At 32.9% G+C, this 16309-nt stretch overlaps 2 protein-coding genes and 1 long non-coding RNA gene across 4 annotated transcripts; 1 reads left to right on the top strand and 2 right to left on the bottom strand.

The window, feature by feature from the left end:
- Positions 1-651: 651 nt before the first annotated feature.
- On the top strand, positions 652-4911 carry LOC139858920 (uncharacterized). Its single transcript, XM_071847755.1, has 4 exons — positions 652-721; positions 2435-3236; positions 3864-4094; positions 4580-4911. The coding sequence occupies exons 1-4, from the start codon at positions 652-654 to the stop codon at positions 4713-4715; spliced, it is 1239 nt and encodes a 412-aa protein (XP_071703856.1). The 3' UTR covers positions 4716-4911.
- A 1234-nt stretch (positions 4912-6145) lies between these two features.
- On the bottom strand, positions 6146-10546 carry LOC139857474 (uncharacterized). Of its 2 annotated transcripts, XR_011762538.1 has the most exons (7): positions 10162-10546; positions 9982-10057; positions 9381-9434; positions 8433-8579; positions 7106-7188; positions 6881-6955; positions 6146-6247 (listed from the first exon to the last, which is right to left on the bottom strand). It is a non-coding gene; the product is annotated as an uncharacterized lncRNA (long non-coding RNA). The 2 variants fall into 2 exon arrangements; XR_011762537.1 differs by having other exon boundaries at positions 6152-6955.
- Positions 10547-14105: 3559 nt separating this feature from the next.
- On the bottom strand, positions 14106-14634 carry LOC139858917 (uncharacterized). Its single transcript, XM_071847754.1, has 2 exons — positions 14603-14634; positions 14106-14529 (listed from the first exon to the last, which is right to left on the bottom strand). The coding sequence occupies exons 1-2, from the start codon at positions 14632-14634 to the stop codon at positions 14106-14108; spliced, it is 456 nt and encodes a 151-aa protein (XP_071703855.1).
- Positions 14635-16309: the final 1675 nt, after the last annotated feature.

Here is a 16309-nt window from a genome sequence, read left to right as displayed (position 1 = left end):
GAAAAAAATGTGGTTTTGAACTTTTAAAACTTGAATTTTGAGACTTTTAGAGGGAATATCAGACCAGAGTGATGGAACGCCGAATCCCTGTACACTCTTAAAGAGCAGTCATTAAATGTGCGGCCTCAAAAAAATGTTATTTTCCTAGCTAGGAGCCGACTCGGGCATCGGCGGCTTCGTGCCACATCGGAGTGATCGAAATTGTGGTTCTGCACGTTCCACCACTTCTCCGTTCATTTCCATTGCAAATAGGCAGAAAAGTAAGTATTGCGTTAGCTTATCTCTTTATTTTTAAACACCCTTGTTTGTGCTTCTTATTTTTCTACGCCACTCTCGCTAGCAGAGAATCTAATTATGTGTAACTGTGAAGAAAAATTTCAATGAAACCTACTACGAGTACTACTTTAATAAATATATACTACCAACGTGATCTTATTCAAACACGTATTAGGATTATCTCATGTTCATGTAATCTCAAATAAAAATGGACAAAATAAACAACAATTCATTTAGGAAGACTTATATCTATCGAAGAATATATCAAATGGTATAAAGTAAAGGATATGAAATAGTTCAAGGACTTCTTTTTATCGTTAACTAAAACTAAATATAATAGCACTGTTTTCTCATTTTTCACTATATATTATAAAAATGTCCGCCATTGACGACTTTCAAGCAATTGATCATGATAACAATGAGAATTCGCTTCGATTAAATAAAGGTATGATTTCAGATTTCTATGATATATGATACTATTCACGTTTCTGTTTTAATTGCTATCAAAATTTATTTCATGATGATTAAATGATATAATATTTATGTAGCTTTATGTTGTATGTATCGAATTAATCATTACTCATTTAAAAATATAATAATGTTTATATTTTCTTTACGTATTAGATATTAGATGTTATGTATGTAGCTCTTCTGGTGATATGAATGTTACTGAACCTAGATCTCATTAATTGATAGAATCCGGATGTGTTTGGTTTAAGAAACTATTGTCTGATCATATATTGCCTTCACAAATTGCTTATGTTTTGAGTGTTTGGAATACAACAGTTACATGAACAGTAAAAGATGATCGATTTGGGATAATACGTGATAACTGATAACGGATAAGGTTTTCTATGTTAACGCTACTAAGCATACGTGATATTTTTCATCAAGATGTAGCTTAACCAGGTTATCTTGGAACGGTCCGATTTTAGATAATGGTTTTGAAGCATTTTCAACTTATCATCCAAAACTATCTATACTTTAAAACAAAATATTAGAATCTGTTACATGATCATAATATCATTAGTTTGCCTTTCAAAAAAAAAAACAATATCAAATGGTCACATTGAGGGTGCACAACTACACAGTAGCCGGCCGAACTTGATGTTTTTGATTAGGAGGGCCGAAACAATGAACATTCAACATTTTTAGGTGTGGTACTTTTCAAACTTAAGTAATCGTCATAAATTATATTTTAATGAAGATGAATGGCCAATAGCTAATTTGATTTATTCAAACCGTAATTATGATAATAATCATAAAAATTAGTAAGCTTAAAATTTAAAAGATGCAATAGTGTTTGGAAATGTCTAACTAAAAGAATTAAAAATATGATAAAATTAATTAACGAAATAACACATACATACATATACATATACATATACATATATATGGTATATTATAGACACATTTTATTAGCAAAAAAGGCATGTGGGCAAGTAAATATCATAACTAGTCAACAATAACTGCTCGAACGGTTTCAGAGAAAATCAACAATCAACAATATATAAATATATACTAATGGTAACCATCCAGGCCTAGCCTGGGTGGCCACCAGCACTTTCAGTGAAGGGGAGGTCTCGGGTTCAATCCCAAGGAGTGCCCGCATTTAATGACTAAACTGGAGAATGCCTTACCTGGTAGCGGTGGAGGGCTGGCTTGCCGTTTACCCGGGGTTTACCTGCGGTGGGGGGGCCAATGTGCTCTGGCCCATAGTAGGGTTCCTCGTAAAAAAAAAAAAAAAAAATATATATATATATATATATATATATATATATATATATATATATACTAATGGCACAAATGTCAGGGATGGCCAAGGCCCTCCTAAGCTCTAACGTAGTTCCGCCTTTGACAGTAGGTAATCATACATGTCAAAAATACTCCAAATATAATTTACATAAGGTAAATAATATTAGCCGCACTGTTAAATTTGCATTGTAGTTGTGTGTGTTTTGATTGTCATGCTAAATATGTTATTATTAGCGGTATTAGGAGCGCCTCTTTGACCTTGATGTCATGAGTTTGAGTCCTGATTAGGACATGTAAAATTATGTAGGCATGGTGTGTGAGTTTGCCGTTCTACAAATAAAAGTTATACTATTTTACATTTGGAAATTGTAAATAACATTAAACATCATTGTAACTGTTGTAGAGATGGAGTTGAGATCACCAGATAATGGATTTCAAGAACTAAATGCTATCTTAAAGGAAAATGAGCCTTGTGGGATTGATGAATTATTGGAGAGTTGTATTGTAAGTAAAGAACAAAATTCTGGAGAATGTTCATTTAGTAACTTAGCTACTAACAACGAGTCTGTGCCCAACGATCTTTCGTATTGTGAAATTAATGCATCACCACAACAGATGTTTTCACCTCTGCATGTTGGATTAGGTAATGATGTTGTTTTAAGTGATGCTCAGTTTGTTGTTGATGATGAAAGGTTATGTAGTGATTATTTATCTAGATCCTCATTTGATGTTGAGCTCGAAAGTATGCACAACAATATGGATGTTGTGTTGCCTTTCGAGAATATTGTTACTGAAGAACGAGAAATCGAAGATAGGTTAGTGAACAGAGAGGCTGAAGATGAAGTTTTAGACATTCCAACAGAAAAAGTTGACGAATATATGAATAACGATCCCTTAAGAACCGATCTACACAGTCCTAACACTGATCGAGCTAGTCCGAAAACAGAGGCTTCGCATGAGCGTATCAGTGATCAACCTTTGAATGTGTCTTGTGAAGAGGAGCATAATACGCACGATGTTTTTGAAAGAAATGTTTCCGCATCACCAAGAAATGATCATTCACATCGAAAAGGGAAGAGATCAGTTTCAAAGTCACCTAGTAGGCAAAAAGAGATCAATTCTCGACACAAGAGAGATCATCGTGAAAGATCTCGATCAAGGTCTCCAATTAGAAGGCAACATTATAGAAGATCGAGGTCCCCAAGGTTATGCAACTTCCTTTTATGTGCATTTGTTCGTACATATTCACAACTTCCCCAATTTTTTTGATGTAGAACGTAACACACACACACACACACTAACCAAGGGTATGTTTGGTTAGGAGCTTTTGAACGACAGAAAAAATATATTATAACAAACTAGAAGAAATATATTTAGCTTCTGTTTTTTGGACCGTTTAGCTTCTATCTAAGTACTCATATCTAATAAAAAGTTTCGTTTGGTTAAAAGAGCTTAAAACTTTTAGACGGAGGAAAAAAACTATAAGCTAAAAGGTCACAGAACTAGCGTTTGAGCAAAGTTTCCTAGCTTTTGGTCAATTTACTCTTTATTATAACAAAACAGCTACTCTGTCAAACACCTAAATACAAACTACAATACAAGCTACCAGCTATCAGCTACAAACTAGTTTTGCCAAACATACCACAATTATTAACGACCATACTTACTATACACTCATTTGTCTCTCCAGTAGAATTTGAACCCGAAACCTATTGTTTGAGGGGTTATTTACTCTGATACTGTTGGCCAAAGATGCTTAGGTTAATTATAATCATTCGACAAGTAGTAGTGTCCAATTACTCATTGTATATAACTTTGTTCTTTGACTTTAGGAGGAGATACTCTTCATGTCGTAAATCTCCTGCATCATCTTATCATTCTCGATACAGATCATCAAAACAGAAACAATGGTCACCGCCTCATAACAGGAACACTGGACTAGGGAAACCTGGGAAGAATCTGTTTGTTGCTGGTTTTAGCTTCTTGACTACCGAAAGAGACTTAGAAAGAAAGTTTTCTGAATTTGGCCGAGTGCGAGATGTGCGCATTGTTCGTAACAAGAGGTAAGCTCATCTCATATTTTTTCCTTCTTAGAAGGGCTTATTGCCTAAAAATATAACCAGTTTTGGTAAACATCTTTGTTTTCACCTGTAATAACCAATCTTTGATTATAAGTTTAAGTTAATAACAATCGAATTAAAAAAAATCTACTTAATGATGACGTGGCATACTAGTATAATGACAGTTTAGTAAGTTTGTTTGTATGTTTTAAATGGCTAAATTGTACAAGGTGTTATTAGCTTTTTAATAGAATGAATATATAAGAATATATAACACAGAAGCTGTTTGTAGTACTATTAGCTGTATTAGGTTGCCTAGAATGTACATGGGCTTTTGATTATTGCATGAATAGTAACTAGAATTGGAATCTTCATAAATAAATAATGTGATTAAACTATTAGCATAAACTCTGTATGTGTTCTAAATCTTATATGCACTTAAACTATTTGGAATATGAAACTTTTTATATTTTATTATGCACGAATAGGTCAGGGGAGTCTCGTGGATTCGGTTTTTTAACACTAGAAAGAGACAAAGAAGCCGATGCAGCGATCAGAGCTCTAGATAAAACCGAGTGGAACGGTCGGGTCATCCTTGTAGAGAAATCCAAACCTCAATCATGAAAGCATAAATGCATTGTAATGTAAGTTAACAAGATGTTCTTTAGGCAGCTCAATTTTGTTTCTTAATAACATAAAACTAATTTTCTATTAAGGGTTATGATGATTATGGTTATGGTTATTAAAGCAGTAGGCATAAAATAATGTGTTAGGTTATTTTCAAGTTTTTGTGGGCTTGGCAAATTGGGCAAAACAATCATTCTACTCCACTTTTTATTTGTACTAGGTAAAGACCAGCGAATTCGCGGGATTATGAAAGAACAATTATTGCAGTGGAGGGTTAATAATACACTTAAAAGAACTATACATATCTTTCACAATTTAGAAAGGTGCACCACAAAAAATTAAAACATGTGAACCTAAAGATTTAAACCCACGAGGATGAGAGCTACATAGGCTAACAAATACATGGATGATGAGATAACAGTCAAGACAGTTTAGCAAATGCGCTCCCCATATTATACTAATCAAGTCACACACGAACTTGAATTTGAAACCCACTAAAGCCAATCAATATTCTTCTTTTTTCCCTCCTCTAGATCCATTCGTATCTTTTCAATTGAATTTCGTTTAAGGCTACGGGACCATTCTACGATTTGGTTTTGAATACTTTTTCATTCCGGTTGTTCCAAATTAAATAACCACTCGACTTGCCACTTTTTTGATCCCAAAGATGTAAGATTATGTGGTGCTTTACCTCGAAACATCTCCCCAATGCTAAGATTTGAAACGCGGTTGAAGCTTCACCATTCGTAAACAATTTCCCAAATATCAAGCACATGCTTAAATAGTATTAGTGAATGCTCGCATGTCTCTAATTAATCGTGCCAAACGCTCGTGCTTGCCCCATCACCTATCACCTTGACAAAAGAAGACTTGAAAGGGATTTTAAGTTCATTAATGTCATTACTTGCAGCCATTATGTTAGGCCACATACCCAAGGGGCTTATTGTATTTTAAGCAATGTTGTAAAAGTCGGCCGACTTGGCTGACGCGTCGGCCGATGCGTCGTTTTTTTGGGTTCTCCGTCCCGTTTTTCTGAAAACGACTCAAAAGACGGTCAAAGCTAAAAGTTCGGTCAAAGTCTGTCAAAGACGGTCAAAGTTGGTCAAAAACGGTCCAAATCAGTCAAATTTTCGTCAAGATCTGATATGTTTTAAACTTAGGGTTTGTTTTCATTTTTTGAGCCACTCTTTTCTCTGTGTCCTTACTGATTATGTACTCGGTAACATTAATTGAGTTTGAAGTTTGATTGGTTTTAAATTCAAGTTCTTATTTAAGAATTTTATGGTATAGAAACAACTATTTTACATATATATGAATATATATTTCAGAAATTATTAATAAAGTCAACGTTGGTCAACGACCGAAGCGTCCCCAACGCGTCCCCGACTCGACCAATGCGTCCCCGACTCGCGACTTTTACAACCTTGATTTTAAGTAATCACCAATGTCATGGCTATATTTTTTTCAGACCCATGGTAGCAATTGTTTAACAGGTGCTGATCACTGGAACATATGCTACCACGTACCCGCTATAACAAATAAATTTAAACAATTTCACTTTAATTATTCAAACTTAAAAGAACGCAACATAATATCTACAACATTTTCAAGTATATAGAAGTACCTATAGTGGACAGTGAATAATGTACAAATCATGGGCTATCAGCCTTTTCTAAGCATGTGTTTGATGAGTGATGGCAATTACCAGTATGATACATTGCTCAAATTATCCCTCAACCAATTCATGTCATATTTCAATAATGGTAGGGTGATAGTGGCAAAAAATATGACATTTTCCATCAATTTGCAACCCAGAGTCATATTTCAAATTATCCATTTAAACAATTCAACACATCTTATGATTTGTTTACGCTGACTGACTTTTCAATTGCAGATATACTTAATAAGCTTAAGCATGTGCATGACGAATCAAACTAACATTATCATAAAGTACCAGGCCATCTATATCAGTTATTTCGTTGAGAATTTTATCTTAGCTATCCTATTATCACTTGCCCATTTTGAGTGATTCTCTAATGTGTTCAGAACATCAAAATCATCTATTACGTATATACAGATCAACTGCCTACTTGAGATGATTAGAAAAAAAAAAACATGTTGAATATGTCGTTAAAAAATGAAAATTTTATCGCAAATGGTACCTGTAGTTGGATGCAAATGAATTTTGCGTGTTAGATGATCAGTTTCTTGGGTGAAAGTAGGTTAATCAAATTGACCTATTCGATATCGCCGTTCAAAATAAATCAAATCGACATATTAGACATTTACCTGTACTTTTTACACTACTTAATACCAAGTAACAACATATCATGTAACTACTATATTTTGCAGTAAATTAATGAGCCATTTGAGTTTACACAAACTACCTGACATTGCGACTCACATTGCGACTCAGTTTAAATAGCTTCAAGAGTAGTAACAGCAGCAGCCAATGCACTTGTCCCAGCACCTGCAGCGGATGAACCACCATTATCTTGGTTAAACTAATCCTGAATATACAATAAAGAAAATTTTGTTTGACCGAAAAAAATTATCGAATTGCTATAAAAAATATATAAGTTTTGATATTAATTGTAATCGATTCAAGCAAAGCTTAATCAAATATTCACAACACACAAATTTACACCAAACTGCATTTGGAACTAATATTTTAAAGGTGATCTTTTTAACCCAAAAAAATCTTATTCGGATTGTAATTAAGTTTACCCTTTCTAACCCGTTAATTAGTCGTCGGACCCTAACAACCCAATATACATCAAGGAGTGAAAACTAACTTCTCCACTTACTTATGTGCTGCCCGAGACATAGTTTGCGAATAGAAGTTAAGAACAACTACTAACAATCGTATCAATATTGATATTCTTACACTCTCCCATCAAGCTGTCACTTCATAAAATAAACTAACAGCAACGCTTCCTGACCTGCTAACAATCCTATTAGCAACTTTTGACACCCTTAAATTTGACCAATTTTTTTGTATATAAACAACCTCTTTTCAACAGATTATGGGTCTCACAAAATCAGATTTAATACCTTAGACCCTGACCATTGGAAAGTAGACTCTTTCACCTTTCCTTGGACAACTTATTTGTCATAAACGGAGTTACGGTTTAAAAGTTATGGGTTACCGAAAACAACCCCATTACTTATTTGCTGATGTACTATTGTATTGTACTGCTAGTGTTCTGTTGCTGTCCAGCAAGCAAACATCTGCTACATCCGATTTTGAGACTCATTTAAAACTTATTTAGGCGCGACAAACCCAAACATACCATATACCTTTTTAAAGCTTGTCAGGAATACTTTCTATCCCAGTTATTACTTATCATCCAAACTTACCCATTTTCAACTTACGGGTTCTCAAAGTAGGCTCGAGAGTCATTTTAACATTTTTACCCAAAATGACAACAAAATTAGTTAACGAACCATACTCTTATCCAATGTACTCGAGTGACCCAAAATCACTCCACAACTCTAAAATGACATTCTAAACAAGTTGGAAACTTCAGATTTCTAGAAATAATACAATGGGTCTAAATGGACAATTATGACCCAAATGGAGCCTTTAAATCAAGTTAAAAAGCACTTTTCAGCTCTAGATACATCCGTTTACAACCAGACATTTGTAATACACTCAATGATTGATACCCCAAAATTTAACATATAACAGACATGTGATTTAAACATTGTTACCTTTGTAATTAAGAATGCACTTACGGTTGATTCAGATACACATCAAACCGTCCGTGTAATCAACATTCTTGGTGGTTTTAGAATCATTTCCATCCTCCTCCAAGATGATGACTTTCAATCCCTTCGTAGTGGTGACAAGAGATACAGCTACTTACAACTAACAATAATAAATATACTTGTTCATATATGAACAAGTTCCAGGGACATGAGTTGAGTTATTGTAGCATGTTTTTCTGCATGTGATAAAGACGTTGACTTTAACTCTCCAGTCAGAACGTTCATTAGTGATTTCGTTCAATAACGTGTAAACAAGAGAAGCAACCATGTGTATTCTGAAAGTTCAGTCAAGCGGTTTGAGATGGTTTAATCACTTAATGAATGTTGTTCAAGCGTATTCTGGAAGGAAGAAGTTAAATTTGATACGAGTATGAGAAGAAAGAAACTGTATTTATAGATAAAGATTGTAAAATTTTTAAAGAGAAACAATGGAGGGAAAAGTTTAATTTTCAAAAACTAATTTGTGGTATACAATTTGACTAATTGGGACATTATATATAATTGATCAATATGTAAAAGGAATTTAAATCCGAGTCAGTTAGTTAATATTGACTTTCTCCAATATGAGATATTTATGTTAATGCAATTTAATGAAATTTAAGGAATTTAAAAAATTTACCATAAATAACTCACAAGTTTGAAATTTAAATTTGAAATTCCGAGATATTTGTAAAAGAGTTAATGACAGATTGTAGGTGATACAAAAATCTTATAGACTAATGTACACATCCAGTAAAAAATTTTATTTTTATTTTTGTTGTACATATTTAAATTAAACTTAATTTTGTAATTATATGATTAAATATGAATGGATGTACATTTAAGTAATGAGAATGACGATATACCGTTTAAAGTTCATAACATTGTAAAGTAAAATTGTGATGTTGATACCTGCATAAGACCGAACTTGTGATACATAAACAGAACGGAAAGTAATAGCACACCCTGTTACATTTAAACGTAATTGATGTTCACTAATAGGTAAGATAGAAACAGATTGAACAGTTCAAACATAGACGTAAGTGTTCAAATGCAAACATGAAACACCACGGATTGAGAGGCGACACACTTGGTTAAATCATAAATGCATTATAGCACACATGCGTACATGTATGAGACAATGTATGTACTTATATATACATATTCCAAATTCAAATTTTACATGCAGCCTTAACACAGTTATACAAACAATTTAACGTGGAGACAATGAATCAAAAAACATGGCAATCATGGACAACTTTTAGAGTTTTAGTCAATCAAAACTTGCTCATCACGAACGTCAATCTGATGACCTTATTGAGCAAATTTAAATCGGTTAAGAATATAATAATGGGTGCTTACGATTATGGTTATTGTGGCCATGAAAATAAGGAAACATACTACTTGTAACCAAATCAAACACAACAGAATCACAAGAGCAGATTGACATATTAAACCCTATAATATATGATTTAAGATGTATAATGAATAAATAGTAAGATAAACATCAAACTCGTAACATGATTTGATTTTAAATTTCAGAGTTCACTCCATCGATGTTTAAAAAAGACTAAGGGCGTTCAATCAACCTGCACATTCAACACACAAAAACCCAATTTAAATGAAGCAATTAAAAATCAATATAAAACTGTCGAAATTGATGATAAATTAGTAATCAAGAATATGATCGTACCGATGAGTGGCTGATATCCAATTCAATTCCGATCAGTGCATCGTACAATCAATATGACTCGTTAAGCTTGTACATTGTTCTTATTCATTCCTGAAACCCAAGTCAAACACGGGTTATTTGTAAGACTTAACCGAGAAACTCATAAATCTGCACCATCTTGAATAAAACTAATTAAAAGGTTGAAATAACGATTTAGAATATGAAATTGAGGCTTAAAAGTATGAACAACTATTTGAAAGTTGTTCAATTTAGAGGCCATTGATGAATCGTTTGTGTAATCTGAAAGATGGATCCGTAATGAGAACGACAAATTTTTTAGATCAATATCGAATTGTATGATTGCACTGGGTTAGGGAAATGTATGAAGGAGGAATATTCAACATTCTCGTACTGTAGTATTTGTGTGGATATGAAATGAGAATTTAGAGAGCAAAGTGTACTTGGGATGAGAAATGATGAGAAATGAGAATGAAGTGATTATGCGAAGACCCCTGAATTTAGTGTATGACCCCGTTTTTGTAAGGGTATAATATACCCATTAACTCACAAATGATGATTTATTAGCTAATATGTTTTTTAGATAATTTGTGGATTAAGAGGTATAGTAAAGTAATTACTTGATCTAATGGTGATTAAAGGGTGTTTCAAAATATTTATTACCTAAAGAAAACCCTTTTTTAAGGTATAGAATAGATTCGAAATTAGAAATTCAATTTGATAATTCATTAATTAACTAAAGTGGTAAAGTTAGGTGTTGTTAATAAGCGTTAAAGGTATAAATAAGTGTTAATAAGCGTTAAACTATAATATGTTATATACTTTTATTTTTATTCCGATGTAGGGTATATATACTTGATAAAAACTTCGATGTAGGTCATAAATTTTAAAATGGGTATTATTGTAAAAAAAAAATGTAGTTCATTACTTGCTGAATCGGTAAAAATGATTATTTAACATTTTTTAAACTTTATGTGATATTTTTTAGTTGAGTACGACGAAAAGAACTTTTAAAAAAAGGAAACAAAAAGATGATTTGTTAAAAAGAATATATAACTATTCAATGTTAAAAGTTTAAAATAACTATATTAAAAGAAGTTTTAAATTTTAACTTTTTTAAAATTATATAAAAAAAATTACTCTATTATCTCACAATAAAGGTCTACTATAAAGTTAGACATAGTTTTAAGAAATTTCACTATAACTTCATTATTCACCAATATAATTTCCACCTATATCCCACATATGCACCGAGTCATTACCGCATAAGTTCGAATTATTATAACAACAACAACAATACCCAATTCCACTAAAGTGGAGTATGAGGGAGGTTAGATGTAGACAGTCTTTCCTCTACCCTAGAGTAAAAGGGCAGTCATTCCTCCCCCCACGGATACCTATCGGTCCGTGGGTAAAAGAAGTCGTCCCTCCCTATACTATAGGGCAGAGAGGCTGCTTCCCAAGGACCTCCGGCCAGAAGAACCATGAAATCCGTTAAGTGAAGTAACTAAATGCAAGTAAAGTAAAGTAGATAAAAGGAACCTTACCATGGAAAATGTAAAGGTAAATATGGCATGTAACAAAGTAAAGTAAAAGAACATATAAGTGAAAAATGTAAGTGTCAAATATGCAAGTATAACAAGTCATGTAAGTTTAAAATGTGTATGTAAGCATATAGGTATAAAGCATGTAGTTATAATATGCAGTATAAAACATATATGTAAATACGTGTAATTTAAATGCGATATAATGTAATGTAACATGTAAAGGTATAGTGCAATAAGGCATGTAAATAAGTATACTGTAATGCACACAACATGTTGGGATATGCTACAATAAGTAATAGTATATTGAAAGGAAAAAAAAACATGGAAATACAAACATGTATGAGGAAAAAAAACAAGGAGGCAAAAAGGCATACGATAAAAATATATAAAACTAAATACAAAATTAAAAAATAAGAATATAAAATAAAATATATATACAACCTAGTCAACAATCCTAATCCTACTCCTCCACAAATTTCTATCATGAATAAAATGATCAAATTATAAAATATATCCTACTATTAGTATGCAAGAGCAAGACAGATATTGAGATATGCATGATGTAATGACCTAATATTTAAAAAGGCCGTTCAAAAATATAGCCCAACAATATGGGAGGTGATACTTACACACTAAGTTTTGATTCATATACACCTAAGTTACTATTATACTCTTACTAACAATAATGAATGTTCAACTTCTTAGATAAACTTAAAGATATAATTGAAAGTTTTATGATCAAAAGTGTGTATTGATCAAAACTGAGTGGGTGAGTATCACCTACCCAACAATATATATTTGAACCATTTATTTATCGAATTTGAAAAATTAAAAACTAAATACTTAAATTCTAAGAGTAAATTCTAAGAGTAGGTTACACATTTTCGACTTATTTTGACTCTGCCTCGATGTCAACGTCAATATATACAATATCCCTTGCGAGACATTTATTATTATTTACTTATTGAACGGATTCCATAAAATTAACAAGATTGTGTTGTTAGTGAGATTGGACAAATCATTAGACATGTATAATATTAGACGAGATCTCATTCTACAAGGATATTGTATATCTAGTTACCTACCTTCAAATTCCCAAAGGTCTATTATTTAATGGATATATTCTGTTATTCAGTTATAACTAGCTTGCACCATTGTCAAGGGTAAATATATTTCTAAAATATGATAAAGAAAAAAAAGTTAAACTACATATCTATATCTATATCTTCTATATAATATAATAAACCTCTAAAATGATGATGTCATCATTAAGCTTAATTTTCATAATAATGATGTCATAATTATATATTAATTTAATTTAAAAAATACAAAATCTTTTATAAAAGAAAATATTAATATCTCCTAAATTGTAATTTTATTTTTCTAAAAAAAATTAAAAGGCATATATTATTATTAATTGTTATTATTATTATTAAAAATATAAATATAAATAATCAACTTTAAACGAACTTTATGTTTGTAAAATCAACAAGTTTCTTAGTCGTAATCCGTGGTTTCACAGGGCAATAAACTAAATGACTTTTATACATTCACTTAATACGTAAAACGTATCATTAAACTGTTTCGTTTAAACAAACCCGTGTTTCCACGGATCATTTCACTAGTATTATATAAAGTCTTTCAAATAAAAGTTGTGGATTATTTATGGGGTAGGTTTGATATTTAAAAGCCACCGCATAATCTAAGTGGGATGAACTCATGGTAATAAAAGAATTTTCAAACTCTGGCCTACCTCGTACCAACCTGAGATGCGAAGAGGAAGAGCACGTTGTAAATATTTATTGTATTGTATATACAAAAAAAATGTAAATAAAATAATTATTACAAAAAGTTTGATAATTCTTGTGTTTATCAAGCTTTGAAGTAAAAGTGTACAAGTTGACTTGCTTATTTTAAATTTAAATGGTGATAATAAATCCATCAAAAATTGATAGATTCGGCATACTTTTTTTTTTTTTTTTTAAAGCAATCAACTATCAACTATCAACTATTTCTATTATATAGAAAGGATATATACATGACAAAAGGGCGAACACTTATATACTTGGCCCAACCCACAAACATAAATATATACAAGTTCTGAATAATTACAATAGCAAGCCAAATAGCACCTGCATATACAACATCTCGAAACTAGATACTATAAGACACAAAAAATGACGATCTAAGCTAACCAGTATCACGATTGTTTACGTGAGGGAAGCCCATTTTACTTGGGTTCAACAACCATTGGTGACAATCAAGAACTTTAGAATGCGAACGATTATTAATCCACTCAAAAACCTTGACTTGAATCTCGTTGATAATCTTCGAAGAGGCCCAAGAGTTATTATGAAAAACTTTTTGGTTTCTATTCTTCCAAATGAGATAACCCGTAACTCACTCTACCGCTTGCCATATATCTTTGGCTTTACCAGTGAGGCCCCCGAAACCCGAACCTTTGAAGAGGTTATCATAGCTAATGTCCGGAGGCCGATTCGAACCCCACCACCTATATACACCATCCCAGATTTCTTTCGCATGATTACAAGAGAAGATAGCATGATCAACTGTTTCAACGTCATCACCACACATCGGACAAAGTAAAGAATCAAGATCAACCCCCCGTTTGTCAAGTTCAAACCGTACCGGAAGTCTCTTCCTTATCGATCTCCATATAAAGATGCCAATTTTCTGCGGAAGAAGCTTGTTGCGCATAGTTTCCTCACCCGAAAGGCTGCTCGAAAGTGTAACAGCATCAATTTTAGATGCAACTGACCTTGAGGTATAAACCCCATTACTTTCCAAATTGCATATCCATGTGCTGTTACCATTCCCGAATTTAGCATTGTCTTTATTTAGAGAAATTAAATTGTTCAACTCGCTTACAACTCTACCATACAGACTGAGACGCCCCGTACAAAACCATCGTGTACGATTCATCAACAACATGATCTTTACACGGTCAAGTACTACATGCTGTTTGAAAATCAGTTTTGCATTCATAAAAGATAGCGTTTACAAAAGATAACGTGACACAAAGGTTGTTTCAAAGTCATTATTTGAAAATAACATAAATTACGAATGCAAAAGAAAAGTTCCATAATTGAGACATCTCTAAGTTATGCAACGGATATCTAACACAGCAGGTCCTTAACAGCAAGTCTAAACAGCATGACAGCAAGTCTAACAGCGGAAGCAATAAACCTCTAAGCACCTGAGAAAACATGCTTAAAACGTCAACAATAATGTTGGTGAGCTATAGTTTAAATTGTAACAGTAATATAAGATTGACCACGAGGTTTCAATGTTTCAAAACAGTATGAAAAGTATATGTATAACCGTGGGCACATGGTAAGTAGACTTAACGTAAATATAAATATCACCCCCTAAAAGTACACCTGGCGAGTGCGTATGTCCTCGAAGTATTAAACACCCGTTAAATGCTAGCGCGACTAGCCCGAGTGGGGATGTCAAACCCTATGGATCCATATCTAATATTCGCGTCTACCGGTTCAAAAATCAATAGTTAAACGTTACCGTGCTAAGGGGAATCTTTATGCCGTTGTATAACCCACACATATGTAAAATTTAAGTACTCGTGTCAAGTAAGTAAAACATAAAAAGTGCATGTATTCTCAGTCCCAAAAATAGTATAAGTAAAAAGGGATGCTATAACTCACAGTGAATAAGCAATACAAGTCGATACGAAAGTGTGCAAGTAGTAAGTCGGTCCGAAAGGTCGTCAACCTAAATCAAAGGTTACTAGGTCAGTAGGTTGTCTTTATAAGTTCTATTAGTGCATAAAATAAGTTTAAGTGTCATCATCATCATCGTTCATCATCATAAAAGCTAAGTAAGTTTGACAAGAATAGAGATCGAAACAATAGGCTGACTTCGGTCAGCTTCTACGAGATCTACGTAAATCGAAAAGACGCATAGTCAGTGGCTATGGTTCCGTATATGAGTCCCCTAACCGTTGACCAATTTTCAGAACCTAACTCGTCTTCGTTTGACTGTGGCGATGGTTTAAGTGCAAGTAGGTCAGAAATTTCAGCACAACGTTACAACGGCGTAGTTACTTTCGGAGGGCCGTAAATCCTAAACTGTAACTCGGATTAAGACGAGGCCTAAACGGAAAATCATCTAATCGAACCAAAATAACTAAAAATCAACTTTCCAGTAGCCCAGGTGGTCTGATCAGATCCCGAAAACAGTAAGCAAGGTGCTCCGGTGGGGTTCTTAGTGCTTGATGCTCATCACGGTTCTCATCCTTGATGCTTGTAGCTTCAAGTGTACAACTCGTTGATGGGTTATGTGATGACCCGGAAATTTCTGACCAAATTTAAACTTAATATTTGTATGATTAATATTTCCGACGCGATAAGCAAAGTCTGTAAAACTGAATCTCAAAATTTTTGAACTACTTTCATATATTCAAATACCTTTCGGTTGTTCTCGGCGATTCGCGAACAATTATATGTATATAGATACATATATATATATATATATATACACACACACACACTATAACTTGAAAACGTAACAATGTATTAATTGTTTGATACCGTACATTAAACTTATTGGTTTAAATATTTATTTGA

This window comes from Rutidosis leptorrhynchoides, chromosome 7 (genome assembly GCF_046630445.1).
Source record: "Rutidosis leptorrhynchoides isolate AG116_Rl617_1_P2 chromosome 7, CSIRO_AGI_Rlap_v1, whole genome shotgun sequence".
NCBI lineage: Eukaryota > Viridiplantae > Streptophyta > Magnoliopsida > Asterales > Asteraceae > Rutidosis > Rutidosis leptorrhynchoides.
Note: the sequence above shows the minus strand (reverse complement) of the source record. Positions and strands in the feature narration are given on the sequence as shown.

Bases quoted from the DNA above. Each gene is read 5' to 3' on its own strand.
- LOC139858920 (XM_071847755.1), top strand. From the start codon at position 652: ATGTCCGCCATTGACGACTTTCAAGCAATTGATCATGATAACAATGAG. The intron at 722-2,434 runs GTATGATTTCAG...TAACTGTTGTAG, and splicing joins TTCGCTTCGATTAAATAAAG to AGATGGAGTTGAGATCACCA. The intron at 4,095-4,579 runs GTAAGCTCATCT...ATGCACGAATAG, and splicing joins CGCATTGTTCGTAACAAGAG to GTCAGGGGAGTCTCGTGGAT.
- LOC139858917 (XM_071847754.1), bottom strand. From the start codon at position 14,634: ATGGTTTTGTACGGGGCGTCTCAGTCTGTATG. The intron at 14,530-14,602 runs GTAGAGTTGTAA...GAATGGTAACAG, and splicing joins GGGGCGTCTCAGTCTGTATG to CACATGGATATGCAATTTGG.